The sequence below is a fragment of the Dama dama genome, chromosome 22, assembly GCF_033118175.1.
Source record: "Dama dama isolate Ldn47 chromosome 22, ASM3311817v1, whole genome shotgun sequence".
In the NCBI taxonomy this organism is placed as follows: Eukaryota; Metazoa; Chordata; class Mammalia; order Artiodactyla; family Cervidae; genus Dama; species Dama dama.
The window spans coordinates 7312596-7327329 of record NC_083702.1 but is presented as its reverse complement, the minus strand read 5'-3'; the positions used below and the strand labels follow the sequence as shown (position 1 = coordinate 7327329).

At 53.5% G+C, this 14734-nt stretch overlaps 1 protein-coding gene across 3 annotated transcripts; it reads left to right on the top strand.

Annotated features, from left to right (window-relative positions):
* Positions 1-1607: 1607 nt before the first annotated feature.
* Positions 1608-4050, top strand: SMIM45 (small integral membrane protein 45). 3 transcript variants are annotated; one of them, XM_061124034.1, is made up of 3 exons: positions 1608-1678; positions 2828-3042; positions 3271-4050. In XM_061124034.1, exons 1-3 carry the CDS (start codon positions 1639-1641, stop codon positions 3394-3396), a joined length of 381 nt encoding a protein of 126 aa, XP_060980017.1. In that variant the 5' UTR covers positions 1608-1638; the 3' UTR covers positions 3397-4050. The 3 variants fall into 3 exon arrangements, with proteins under 3 accessions (XP_060980017.1, XP_060980019.1, XP_060980018.1); XM_061124035.1 differs by lacking the exon at positions 1608-1678 and adding an exon at positions 2367-2432; XM_061124036.1 differs by having other exon boundaries at positions 2828-4050.
* Positions 4051-14734: the final 10684 nt, after the last annotated feature.

The window sequence follows — 14734 nt, the reverse complement described above, 5'->3', positions numbered from 1 at the left end:
CTGAGGGTGGGGGGCAGAGGGAAGGGTCTCCAATGGGCAGGGAGAGGTACAGGCTGCCCAGCCCAGGACCGCCCCCCTCCGCCCAGGCAGAGCCCCTGGGCCTGAGAAACTGTCTTTCCTAGGGGGCGTTGGCCTCGCCCCTTCTCTGCTTCCCGCACCCAGGGCGGCTGCAGATGGCAGCATCTCTGGGGACCGCAGCTACGACTGAGTCCACGGGCCGACACTGAGCTGCTTGGGCCGAGGCGGTGCGCTCAGCGCAGAGCCCCCGGAACAGGCTTCTGCAGGGCTTGAGGTGGGTCTGCGGGTGCGGGGGTTGGGCTGCCAGGTTGAAAGGTACCAGCGGCTTGAGAGGCAGGGAAAGGAGGTCTGCAACCCTTGCACTGTCCTGGATGGGACTTTTGCTGGAATGGGGGCTAGAAAATTCCTTATAGGTCATCTGGTAGCCCCCATGCCTACCTCGTCATTGCGCAGGGACACGCTGAAGTTCAGAGAGGCTGAGGAGCGACCCAAGGTCACACGGAAGGCCAGTGGAGGTTCTGCTTCAGCTGAGCCAGTCCTCTGAGAAGCCAGGAGAAGGTCTGGGGTCCTCGGTTGCCCCAGAATGCCTGGGATTTTCTTCACAGGGCTGGAGAGGATGGGAGACCCAGACCACCTCTCCACAGGCCCTCGGCACTGCGGCTGAAACGGCTCCTGCTCTGTCCAAGTCCCCCATCCTCATGTTTAAGCTCAAAGGAGCCTGGGGTCCTGGGTGGGCCAGGGGAGGGGGCACAAATCTCTCGGTCTCAGTCAGGCTAGTTTGGAGCAGCCTTCCTGCTCGTAGGTCCCCTTCTCCACCTCTCCCAAACCCAGGCCACACCAAGCAATTCAGAACCCTCTCTTTGGCTCTCCAGAAAGGCAGATGGTTAGGAGGACAGGCTCTAGCCCTAACTCTGGGCCGTTAGCACACTCTTCATTTTATTCCTCAGTGAAGAGAATAGGGCACCTTGAGACACTGTGGTTTGGAGCGGCCAGTGGGGACCCTGGAGGGCGCGGGAGGGCTTCCGGGTGGATGTAGGATTGGGGAGCAGCACCTCTCCCTCCACCGGGGCCATAGCCCTCTTCGGAGGCCCACCCAGCAGTAGAGGGGCGAGAGGACTGGAGTCTGGAGCCTGAGGTCTGAGAACCTGGGGCTTCTCCTCAGCCAGCCCTGGAGGTCACTCTTCCCTCCCGAGAAGACAAGGTGGGCCTTGGCTCATTTCATTCAGCTCAGGTGTCTTTCCCCATCAAACCTCAGGACATCGCTGGGGGACTGGAGTCCAACTCCGTCACTTCTCAGTTGGGTAACTCAGGGCAAGTTAGCGAGCTTCTCCAGGCCTCAGTTTCTTCATCTATAAAATGTGAATAATGATACTTACCCCAGAGACCTGTTGTAAGGTCCGTGACTCCATTCTGACCGTGGTCTCCCTGCCTGGCGGGCAGAGGTGGGGCTCCTCACCCTACCCCTTTCTCATACCTCAGGAACCATTTAAGGGCGGATTAAATGGGTCCTGATTTGTCCCATGTCTGGAGGAGATAATCTGTGGTGTGGCTTTTGAAGTATGTATAGGAGTTTGCCAGATGAACATGAACGCAAAGGACATTCCAGGAAAATGAAAGCACATGCGGAGATGGAGACTGTATCACATGCAGGCACACGCAGGTGACTGACAAGTGGTTCCCTCTGATGGCGTGGAGTGCGGGAGATGCGGCTGGCAAGGTTGGCAGAGAGCAGGGGTGGACCACTCTAAGGAGCTGGATACATGTAACGCTTGTGAATCACCTTAAACCTGCCAGCTTCCATTTCCTGCTCTCCCCACCTCTGGTGCCCTGGAAATAAAATCAGCTAGTATTCATCCAGTGCTGATTCTGCTCCAGGCAGCATGATGCTAAAGGCACTTTAGGCATTGTCTTGTTAAACATTCACAGAGACCTTAAGAAGTGGGTCCTACTTCTATGCCCATTTTACAGATAAGAAAACTGAGGCTCAGAGACCAAGAACAAAGTACTATGTAGCACTCAGTAAGCGTCAGGCTCTGGTTCTGAGCATTTTATATAAATTATCTTTTTTAACAGTCACAACAGCCCTATAATTTCCCGTTTTTATGGACGTGGAAATTAAGGCCTGTCTTTGGGGGCTGCTGCCCGTGTCCATGCTCTTATAATTATGACATGGGGCATGGGCCTGAATTCGGGAGCCTGTGCAGACCTTGTTGATATCAACCAGGTTCCCTGGGGATGGGTGGCTGTTCACCACGCTTTCACCAAGCGACCCCTGGCCAGGATGTACGGGTGGCTGGGGACCCACTCATCTGTGAGGGGGCCGGCAAGTGGCAGCCTCTGCAGATGCTTCAGAGCCGGGAGAGGGAGCTCAAAGGAGGACTGACCGAGTCGTCCTTTACTGAGAGCTCTGAGAGGTCAGTCACCTCCCCGTCCCATCAAGTCTCTGGTAGTTGTCCCCCCTTCTGCCGGGGACAATGCTGAGGCCAGGAGAGGTTAGGCAACTGGCCTGAGGCCACAAGTTCTGTTGAGGGACTGAGGCATAGGGGGCCCTCCGCTATAAGCTTCCTTGTGAGTAGGAGCTGGGTGGGCCCCTGGGTGGGTGGGTGTCTGGATGGCTGTGTGCTTGCTCAGGGGCCAGGATGCTGAGTCACTGCCCTCCACTCTCCGGGTGTCGGTCTACCCACCTGCGAGGTGATGCTCTGGCCGCCTGGCTCCGTGAAGACCGCGGGTGCCCCCTCTGGGAGGGAGGGTGGGTGAGTGGGTGGACGAGCCGCCTCTCTGCTGGTTCTCACCGACCGTGTCTCAGCAGCCAAGGCCGCCGCGATGCCGCACTTCCTGGACTGGTTCGTGCCTGTTTACCTGTTCATCTCTGTGCTCATCCTGGTGGGCTTCGGCGCCTGCATCTACTACTTCGAGCCCGGCTTGCAGGAGGCGCACAAGTGGCGCATGCAGCGCCCCCTGGTGGACCGCGACTTCCGCAAGACGCTGATGGTCCGCGACAACCTGGCCTTCGGGGGCCCCGAGGTCTGAGCTGACCTGTGCTGGTGGCGGTAGGGGGTGCCCTCTCCCGCGCCGCCCAGCCTGGAGACCCTGGGGCAGAGGGAGGCCACCCCTGGTCCTCCGGGCGATCGCTCTGCAGCCTGGCTCCTTCCAGGAGGAGATGCTCCAGGAGGACCCGGCTGTGCAGGGAAGGGGCACCTGGGGTGCCTTGAGATGTTGCTGCTGCTGATGGCCCCGGGGCTTGCTCTCCAGGTCAAGCCGGCTCACCCCACGCCTGCCCTCCCCAGCTCCGGGACACCGTCCTGCTCCCCCCAGTGCCTTTGTGCTGCCCGGCGCTCCTGGCCCTCCACCCAGAGCCAGGCACTCTGCCTGTCCTGAGTCTCCAGGTCTCCCACGTCCCTTCAGGATCCTGGGTGACACTCAGCTCCCCGCTCCAGCCGATGGTCTCGATCCTGCAGCTCCACGGGCCGGGCTTCAAGTCTGCTGAAAGGAAAGGGCCCCCTTTGGAGGGAAGTCAGCTCAGGCCAGCCCAGCTCTACTGCTCTGGGCCCAAACTTAGCGTGGATGAGTGTATGTGATGGGGCGTGCCAGGGGCCAGACCATAGAGGAAGGAGGTGTGTGTATGTGTGTGTGTGTCACAGAGGGAGAGAAAGTTTTGGAGGAATAAGCAGCCTTGGAGACAGCAGGGTGGGGGGGAGAAGCATGTATGTGTGAGAGGGAGAGGGGGGCCCCAGGTAGGGTGGGAAGTGGGGGACGGGGTGAGTTCCTTGGGCATTATGGGGGCCACCAGCAGCAGTTCCCGTCCCCCTTCCTTGGCTGGACTTCCCCCTTTCTCTCCTTTCCCAAGACTGAGGCTGCTGGCAGAAGCTCTGCCTCCTCTCCTGGTCCTGTGCTGCCCCCCCAAGCCCACCCTGGAGCCCCTTCCTCTGTGGAGCACCACCCTTCCTTTTTGGACATCTATTGGCCTCACTCCCCTTCTCTGGGGCTTCCACCTTAATTTATTGCAATAATAAAGACTCCGTGACTATCTCAGCAGGACTGTCTCCTTTCCTAAAAGTAGGCTCATGTCTGTCATCTCACCAGATCCTCATAAAAAACATGATAGTTCAGGGACTTCCCTGGTGGTGCAGTGGATAAGAATCCTCCTGCCAGTGCAGAGGACATGGGTTTGATCCCTGGTCCGGGAAGATCCCACATGCCATGGAGCCACTGAGTCCATGCACTGCAACGTCTGTGCCCACACTCTAGAGCCTGTGAGCCACAACTACTGAGTCTAAATGTTGCAACGACTGAAGCCTGTGTGCCCAGAGTCTGTGCCCTGAAACAAGAGAAGTCACCACAGTGAGGAGCCCGAGAACCACAACAAAGAGTAGCCCAGATTTGCCACAACTAGAGGAAGCCCATGCCCAGTGATGAAGACCCAGTGCAACCAGAAACAAACAAAAACAAACAAAAAAACCCCATGATCATTCAATATCCCCCATTTGGGGGATGGGAACTGAATCGCCAGAAGGAAAGAGCAATTTCTCAGCGGGTGTATCGTTGACTTTTTGGATGAGATCATTCATTCTTAGCTGTGGGGGGTTGTCCTGTGCATGCAGTAGGGTGGTGAGCACCTCTGGGCTCCACGCAATAGAAACCAGTAGCCCTGTGCCCTCCCCTGACCCAGGACAACCAAAAATGCTAACTGGAATCCCTGGGGTAGAGAACCAGTGAGGACATAAATTCAGGCACAGAGATGCAAAACAATACAGCCTGATACCAAATAGAACATCCTTTCTTTCTCATGGTTCTTTCATATGGAGGTTATCCAGACTGGTCTGGTGGCCAGGTCCACGCAGTGTTCAGGGACCCGAGTTGCTCCTCTCTTGCTAAAGGGATGTTGTTGGTTGGTGCCCCCCCCCCCCCAGGGGGGTCTTCTGTACCCTGAGGAGCAGAGTGGAAGGAGGTTGGAAGTGGTCACCTGCCCTCTTGAGGGATACTCTGGCTGGCTGGACCCTTAGTTCCCTTTACACTTCACCGGCCAATACTTAGTCACATGGGTACTCCTAGCTGCAAGGGAGTCTGGGAAGAGCTGTATCTTCATGAAAAAAAGTCCCCCTCCTTTAGAATTTTGGTTCGACATGTACACACTGCTATGTTTAAAATGGATAACCAACAAGGACCTAATGTCTAGCACATGAAACTCTGCTCAATGTTATGTGGCAGCCTGGATGGCAGGGGAATTTGGGGGAGAATGGGTTCATGTATTAAATATATGTATTCCTGAGTCCCTTCGCTGTTCACCTGAAATATCAGAGCACAGTTAATTGGCTATACTCCAATATAAAATAATAAGATAAAAAAAGTCCTCCCTCCTTGAAAGGGGGAGAACACATGGAGGCAGCTGGCATTCCATCTTTTCTTTTAAATTTTTGGCTGTACCCCCACAGGATCAGGGATCCTGCAACCAGGGATCTTAGTTCCCTAACCAGGGATTGAACCCATGCTCCCCACATTGGAAGGCAGAATCTTAACCACTGAACCATCAGGGAATCCCTGCCATTCTGTTTTCATAGGGACTTGCCAAGGGCACAGGGCAAGGGGCTGAGATTTGGATCAGATCTCCTTACCCAAGGCCTAGGCTTGCTCTTGAACAAGCCCCATTTTAGGAGTCAGCCAGGACAAAAGCTATCTTCTCTCACCTTGAGGGGTGGGGCTACCCTCCCCCCTGGAGCCAACCTGGGAATTGCAGGGGCTGTCTTGCAGAACCAGGTTAGAGCGAGGCAAGAGGGGCACCAGTGCTGGGCACCTCTCTTGTCTCAACCTGGCCCAGCTCTGTTATTTCTGAGTTTCACCGCCCTGACCTCCGTCTGACCCAGCAGAGTGTTCTGTAGCTTTCGGAGACTCTACCACACTACCGCCCAAGACTCTTGCAGCCACAAGGCACCAAACTGAAAATAGCTGCAATAAAAGGGTTTACTCCTGGACTCAGGTTCGGCTGGACCCTGGGGCTCAAGGATGTCACCAGTGCTCCATCGAGCCATCCTTCTCTCTCCCCATCTCGCTCAGCCCTGCAGGCTCCATCCAGGTGGATTTTTCTTCTCCATGAGGTGGTAAGTTACCCAGACAGTCCCAGGCTCACACAGCCCTAGTACATTGATCTCAGGAGGGAGCACACGTCGTGTTCAAGCAAAAAGTTCCCATCAGCCCCCGGGTTCTTGAGCCCAGGGGATGGGTGCGCTGATCACCAGGCAGCTCCAGCTCCAACCACAGGGGACAGGGCTGGAGTTGCTCTGCTGATCTCATGGTCTGAGGGGTAGGTTGCAGCTGGAAGGGAAGGAAAGGGAAAGGGAAGGGAGGGGAAAGGGAAGGGATGCTGGGTGAAAACCAAGAGGGACTGAGGCTGCTGCTTTATAGAGGAGGATACAAGGGTGGAGAGAAGTGAACCAGGGTGACCCAGGGGATTACCAGTACCTGGGTTTGAGACTGGGAGTCTGGAATGGGGAGAATGGACGGAAACCCTCAGTTTGGTGGGTATGTGAGTTGGGGCTCTCTGTATGGACTTTCAGGGCAGGCAGGGCATGGCGGAGGTAGGTGAGCAGGTGAGTGGGTTCTGTAGGGACCCACTGGAGGGCAGGGTCCTTCCGGTGTCTTTCATTGCCCCACACCAGAAAGAGGGGGGAACCAGCACCACCCACACCACCCACTCAGTAGCCAGTTCCAGACGCCTCAGTGTCTCTGGCAGCGCCAGCCCCAGTGTATTCTGAGCTTTCTTCCTTTCAGTGGGGGTGGTCATGAACGTCTTCCTTTACAAGGCTGAGTGGGTAGAGGTGTGAGGCATGGGGGACGGGGCTGGGAGGCCGGGACTAGGAGCTGGGTGCTGCCTCTGTTTATCAGGAAAGAGGAAAGTGCCCTAGCAGAAGCCACGTGCATGAGTTAGGACCAATGATTGCCAGGGACAGAAAAATTCCGACTCACTAACTGACTTGGGTAAGAAGGGGAAAGTTATCACAAAGACACTGGGGTGGTCCAGCCCTGTAGGACAAGAGAGTGGCAGGGACTCAGGACAGCTAGACAGGCACTCCCCCTTAGGACTCTCTTTCAAGTCTTCTTTTTTTTTGGCTACACCATGTGGCCTGTGGGATCCTAGTTCCCCAACTAGGAATCGAACCCATGCCCCCTGCAGTGGGAGTGTAGAGTCTTAATCACTGGGCCACCAGGGAAGTCCTCTCAAACCATTTTTTATTCCTGTTTCTGTATACCCATTTCACTAACCACCCCTGCTGCCCCCATCATGGAAAATGCAGTAGCTAACTGCTGGCAAATTTTATGTCTTACAGCTCTGGGCACTGGAGAGAGAGTTACCCATCCCTCTCTCTGGCTGCAGGGCTTCCCAGGTGGCGCTTGTGGTAAAGAACCCGCCTGCCAAAGCAGGAGACATAAGAGATGCACGTTCAATCCCGGGATCGGGAAGATCCCCTGGAGAAGGAAATGGCAACCCACTCCAGTATGCTTGCCTGGAGAATCCCATGGCCAGAGGAGCCCGGTGGGCTACAACGACTTTGCACGCACGCACATACTCTCTGGCTGCAAGCACATACATCTCAGGGGAAGGATTCATGGCTCATCCTAGGTCAGATGCCCATTTTAAACTCACCACCTGAGGCTAGGGCAGGGTCCTCTGTAAGGTCCAGCTTGGAACAGGGTCCTCTGGACCTGCCCACATGACCTGAGCTCAGGTCCTCTCAGAACCTGACTCCGACTCCTGCAGTCAGGTCTCTTGGGATGTTATGGAAGGAAGCCAGGGCTCAGAAAGAATGATGGAAATTTCCCCTCACCCCTGGTCCAGACTCATCAGACAATCCCTCTTGGACTATTAGGCTTAACTGACTGAGTCAGGGAATGCCTCAGACTAGATCTGGCCTGCAGCCAAGTTTGAACAAATGCAAATTAATTGCAACCTTTTTAAGTCAGGAGATTTCACATGAAAGTCTTTTTCTGACTCCCCCCCCCCCCCTTTTTTTTTTTAAAGCTGCACCACACTGCTTGCAGGATATTAGTTCCCTGACCAGGGATCAACCCCATGCCTCCTACGTGGGTGGAAGCATGGAGTCCCAACAACTGCACTGCCTGGAAAATCCCGATTCCTCTTTAAAAATAAAAATTCTGGCCATCCTGGATCTAAAGTGTGAAGGTGTTCAAGGTTACGAGCTTCACAGCCTGAGCGGGGTTGGGCGGGTAGTGAAATGGGTGTACAGAAACAGGGGGAGGTTGACTGTGACCCTACCCGAGGCCTGAGCAGTGGCCAGTCTTCACAGTAAGGCTGGCTGTATCCACAAGTCTTGGCAGAATCTACCATCTCAGGTTGGCAAGGAGACTGAGGCTGAGAGGGTAGGGGATTTACCCAAGCTTTCTGCTCTTAAGCCTGGATCCTTTCCCAGTGCTCTCCCCAGGGCCTATCACATTAATATTTATTTATTTAGTCTTTCTTTTTTTTAATTGGAGGTCAATTGCTTTACAATGTGTTGGTTTTTTCCATACATCAGTGAGAATCAGCCATAATTATATGTGTGTATATATATATATCTCCCCTCCCTCTTTTTGTTGTTCAGTCGTTAAGTTATGTCCAACTCTTTGTGACCCCATGAACTGCAACATGCTAGGCTTCACTATCTACCGAAGTGTGCTCAAATTCATGTCCACTGAGTCAGTGATGCTATCTAACCATCTCATCCTCTGCCGCCCCCTTCTCCTCCTGCCCTCAATCTTTCCCAATGAGCCGGCTCTTCGTGCCAGGTGGCCAAAGTATTGGAGCTTCAGCTTCAGCCCTTCCCATGATCATTCTGCCCCTCTAGGTCATCACAGAGCACCAGGCTGGGGTCCACGTGTTAGACAGCAGCTTCCTGCTAGTTATCCATTTCACACGTGATCATGCACATGCGTCAACGCTACTTTCTCAATTTGTCCTACCCTCTCCTTCCCCTGCTGTGTCCATCAGTCCCTTCTCCACATCTGCATCTCCATTTCTTCTCTGTAAATAGGTTCATCAGTACTATTTTTCTAGATTCTAAATGTTTTCTAGATTAAATGTTTATTTATATGTGCTCTTCCCATAAAGGACCTAAGAAGTTTCAGCTGAAGGAGCCACATACACGGGGGTGAGAAGGAAATATTCTGACTCTGACTCCTGCTGTATTTTTGCTCCTTGTCTTTGAGCTTCCTGGCAGCCAGAGGGAAAGAGGAAACATAAAGAGGTCATTTAATTCCCAGTAGGTGATAGGAGGGAGCGGTCGACCCTTAATGAAAGACAAGTGATCTGGTTCTAAATACTAAAAGAAATGTCTCAAAAGGGATGTTAACAGCAACACAGTAGATGGCGCCTTCAGCATCACTTTTACAAGGTTGACCCAGATGGCAGAGGTCACAGACACAGGCCAGGGTCCATGGAGGCAGATTTTTCCATCTGCCAGGGCTTCCCAGGGAGCAGCTTGATGTCAGGGCCCCACAATAGTAAGTCCTATAAAGCTGTTCATTTAAATTGTGTTTTTAGGGGGACTTCCCTGGTGGTCCAGTGGTTAAGAATCCTCCTGCCAATGCAGGGGACACAGGCCCAGTCCTTGGTCAGGGAAGATCCCACACACCAAGAAGCAAATAAGCCTGAAAGCCACAACTACTAGGCCGGTGCTCTAGAGCCTGTGCTCTGAAGCAAGAGAAACCACTACAGTGAGAAGCCTGTGCCCCAAAATGAAGAAGAGCCCCCGCTCACCGTGACTAGAGAAAAACCTGTGCACAGCAATGAAGACCCAGTGTGGCCAAAAATAAAATAAATAAAAATCAGTTGCATTTTGGGGGGCAAGTTTCCTGTTCTCAGACACACAGCTGAGTTCACCAAGCACTTCTGTGTACCAGGCACAGAGATTTCATAGATGTTTAAAACTCAGAGAAATGCCCCCTGCAGTGCCTCACTGGGTCGTGGCAAACGTCAAAAGAGATAGTTGGCAAGAAAGCAGTGTATGAATGGTATACAGAATATAACTCTTTTCCTGAACCCTACAGAGGCATGTCACATACCTGCTCGAAGCCAGCGCTAGGACTGGCACCAAGAATTCAAAGACAAACAGGATATAATCTCCCAATCAGAGGAACTCACAGACTAGAGGGGCAGATGGATATGGAAACAAATAACAACTGTAATTGTAGCAAGAGAAGGATGGGTGAGAAACTGAAAATAGAACTGAATCCCAGGGAAGGGGTTTATCAAGGAGGATATGACTGCCGATGTAGGTTTTGAAGGCTGAATAAGAGTATTCCCTGTAAAGAGAAGAGGAGCCGGCAAGTGCAAAGCCGTGGAGGTTAGGGAGGACCCAGTCCTTTTTGAGGATTGTGAGGGGTGTCACGTGGTCGCGGCACAGAATACCGGTGCGTAAGTGGTGGGAGAGGAGGCTGAACAAGCCGAAAGTTGTATTTCAGGTAAGGCTTAGGTCCCGGGAGAGAACCTGATCACTCTCTAGTTGCTACCTCTTCCAGGAAGCCTTCCCTGACCCCACCAGCAGCTTTCCCCATTTCGGCCCCAGTTTCGTGCTGTGATTTTGTGCACGTGTCTATGGACAGCCGGCACAGGGCATCATGCTTGTTGGATGAATGGCACCTGTTTCTGTCTTGCCAGGGGCTGCCCAGCTGCTGAGAGACAAAAGATTTTAGAGAGGCTTGGAGTCTTCCTACAGGTCAGCTGTTATGAAGGTTTTAAAAAACACTTTGGGAAGTTTTGAAGAGCCCTGGGGGCCCTCCTTTCCCACCATCTGGTTGCTGTCAGGATAAGTGGGTGTGTCTGGGCTGGGCCCAGGACAGGAGGCGGGAATGTGCAGGGTCCCTGCGTAGGCGTGGCTGCAATGTTCGGACTCTGGCCCCGGAGGGCGGCATAGGCTGCTCATTGTTCTACCCCCTCGTTCTCCACTCGGACTGAGTGAAGGCTTCCCTTGGGAAGGCTTGAGGGACCAGCTTTGGGAGGAGAGTGGCAGCTACCCCCCCACCCCACCCCACAAAAGACCATCACACGGTCAGCCAGCGTCCTTACCAAGAACCCTGGGAATGCAGAGCCCCTTCTCCTACACCCCATCAAGTGAGGGATGCGGGGCTCAGAATTTGGAGCCCTGGAGACGTGGGTGCTCAGCTACTGGTTCATCGGGTAAAGCCTGGCGAGTCCACTACCCTCTCTGTATCTGCAGCTGTAAACAGCTGGAATTGATGCAGAGGTCCCTGGAAATCACAAGGGTAAATAAAAGAAGAAATCAGAATTATGAGCAATTATTTCCTTTTTAATGGAGTTTTTTTTTTTTTTTTAAATGTAAACTGTTTTTAGAAGTCTTTACTTTGTTACAACATTGTTTCTGTTTTATGTTTTGGTTTTTTGGCCACAAGGCACATGGGATCTTAGCTTCTCAGTCGGGCATTAAACCCACACCCCCTGCATGGGAAGGCGAGGTCTTAACCACTAGACCACCAGGGAAGTCCCCAAGACAGTAATTTCAATGGCGAAGGACTCAATTCATTGTATGATGGTTAATGCGTTGGCACTTCTCACTGCATCCTCATAGCCGTGCATGTGGGCCAGCAGTGCTGCTCACCAAATACTTCTGGCTGTTCAGTTCTTGCACACGGTAGGGTTAATCTCCTTGCTTCCTGGTAATGGCTGGGATCATTCGACTAGTTCTTGCTGGTGAGTTGTGATCCGAAAAGTCCAGGCCAATGCATTTCATAGCTTCTGCATGCTTTACCACTGTCTCCTTCCTTCTGCTTCAACAACCAGCCCAGCTCCAGAAGGTGGCTGCTTCATCAGCCTGGGTCCCTGAGATGACATGGAGCAGAGCCAAACCACAGTGGACCCAAACCACAGTGGACACAGGCATGTATCAGAAACAAGCATTCAACATTACAAGTCATTGAGATTGCAGAATTGTTTGTGAGTGCGACATAAGTTAACCTGTCTTGACTGATACAGTTTCCAATTCACAGATGAAGAAACAGGAGCTCACAGAGATCCACTTGTTCAAAATCTTGGACAGCTGTAACACACCCAGGTTGGAGACTCTAGAGCTCGTGTCACTTGTCTGGGAGGCTACCACGAGGATTTTTTGCTTGGGTGGAGGTTTGTCCTTTGAGGCTGCTTTCAGACCTGTCAATCTTTCCTTTAGCGGCAAAGAAACGGGTACAGGCACAAGGTGGGGTGGTCATTGCTACTTTGGGCCACTAGAGGGCAGCTGAACCCAAGCTTGCAATTAGAGGGCAGGCAGTTTTCTCTAGGACCCCCAGAATGGAAGAGCGAGCTGGGGAAGATGGGCAGTAGGAATACCGAGATGAACAAGAGTCATACCTTGCTCTCAAGGCCCTAACATTCTGGCACGGAGCAAGATAGAGGAGTTCTAGACCTTCAAGAGGCCACATGAAGGCATCTGGTCCCTATTTAAAAAGGCAACTTGAGGCCCAGATGGGCAAGAGATCTGATAGAAGCTGCTACTGAGTCACTGGCTGAAGAGAGGAGAGAAGCTAAGACCCCTGACTCCAGCTCGGGGTTTCTGCATCTCAGAGATAATGTGATCCAGTGGGGTGGGCAGTAAAATCTCCCCCCACACACAACCTATCCAGAAAGAGCTGTGCCAGCCCCTCCCCCAGCCTCCTCTGTTCTTCCGGGAACCAGGCTGGTCCTCAGGCCTCAAAGGCAGGGGAGAATGGGGGAGAACTCCAGGCAGATCCCCTCCCCCACCCAACCTTCCAGCAGGTTGCCCTGGCAACCAGAGCATAGCCAAGTTTGAAAACCTAAAGCTGGAGGGGGAGAGAATGGATAAGAAGAGGGACAGTTCCTAGGTCCACATATCCGCCATTCATTGAATCATTTTTTCCCTTTTATTCATTTATTCTACAGAAACTTAAGAGGCTAATCCTTGCCAGGCCCTGGGGGAAGACCCAGAGAAGAATAAAATCCAGGTCCTTCAGAACTGTGCTGTCCAATATAATAACCATAAATTAAAATGAAATAACATTCAGTTCCATGGTCACTGTAGCCACATGGTAAGTGCTCACCAGCTGCGTGTGGTCAGCGGCTATCACATTGGACAGCACAGATATAGAACATTCCCATTATCGCAGAAAGTTCTATTGGCCATCACGGCTCCAGAAGCTCACTGGCTAAGGGGAGTGACACGCAGGAAGATGGACCAGACCACACAGGATGGTGTGGGCCGCAATGTCCTCATCAGGAGAAAACAGGGGATGAGGCAAAGAGTGAAGGAGATGCCAGAAGAATGCTAGTCTAGTTCCTGGCTTGGGGGTCAGTGCTCAGACAATGTCAGCCATCACTGCCCTACAGTTACTGTAAGGATTGTTTACATCATCTCTCTGAGCAGGCTGCATGCTTCTTCCCAGCCCTGATGTAGTGCTGGCTCATAGTAAGTGTTCAGTAAATGGTAGCTATCATTAGCACCATAATTATTATGACTATTCCTATGACTCATTGGAAAAGACCCTGATGCTGGGAAAGACTGAAGGCGGGAGGAGAAGGGGACGACAGAGGGGGAGATGGTTGGATGGCATCACCGACTCGATGGACATGAGTTTGAGTAAGCTCTGGGAGTTGGTGATGGACAGGGAGGCCTGGCGTGCTGCAGTCCATGGGGTCGCAAGGAGTCGGACACGACTGAGAGACTGAACTGAACTGATTTCTATGAAACAGACAGAAGAAGACACCCAGCCCAGCCCAAGGGCCAGGGTCTGCGGACAGCCCGCAATGCTAGCGCCAGGCTGGGAGGCCTTGTGGGTTTCCTCAACCCCAGGGGAGGGTCATCTTCGCAGGCTCAGGGGCTCAGTACAGGGTCCAGCTGGAGTGAGCACAGGCTCAGAGGGATAGTTGTTGAAGCAGACGGCCCCTGCTTTAGTCTCCAGCATGCTCCACAAAAGACCTCAGACGGGTGGGCAAGACGGTCTGAGGGTCAGAGAACTAATCAGGGTGCACGGCGATGCAGGCAGAAGAGAGGTCAGCTCTGGGACCACCAGAGTGTGGCCGTGTTTGGAGTCTCCCTGTTCCTACTGCAGACATCTCTCCAAGGGTCAGAGTCTGGGGAAGACAGAGGAGATTTGGGGAGGGCAGACAGCAGGGCACCACCCCCCAGGTGCCCTTGAGTCCAGGGCGGCCCAGCCTGGCCGTTAGGAGCCTCCCATGGCCCTTTGGGATTCCAGAGGCTCAGAGCAGCCATTCACTGACGCCCACTGCCGAGAAGCCAGCCCCTCCCTACCCCGGAGCCCAGCCCAGCTGGGGACGTCGCTGGTGGGACAGGTCAGGAGAGCACTGGGCCCTGGGCCTAAGACCACAAGCCTGGACACTGAGCGAAAGCCTGTGAGGGGACCAGAGGGATGAGGCCCCTGAACCGGTCGCCACCTGAGCTGGCCAGAATCTGGGTGCGGAGGAGGTGAGGGCCCTGCCCTGGGGTCCGTTTCCCAGACCAAGAACCATCAGACCTTCCTTGTTCTCTGACCAAGGCGGGTGAGTGTGGCTGCAGGGAGGACAGGACCAAGTGATTGATGGGGGGCAGGGGGGGCTCAGTGAGGGGAAGGGATCTGGGGACGTTAGAACAGATTCAGAAATTCTGTCCTCTGGCCAGCCGCGTGTGTGTGTTCGTGTGTGTGTACACCGAGGGTAGATGTTTGTGGTTAAGTGCAGGGTAAGCGCGCCTGTGCCCGGGTG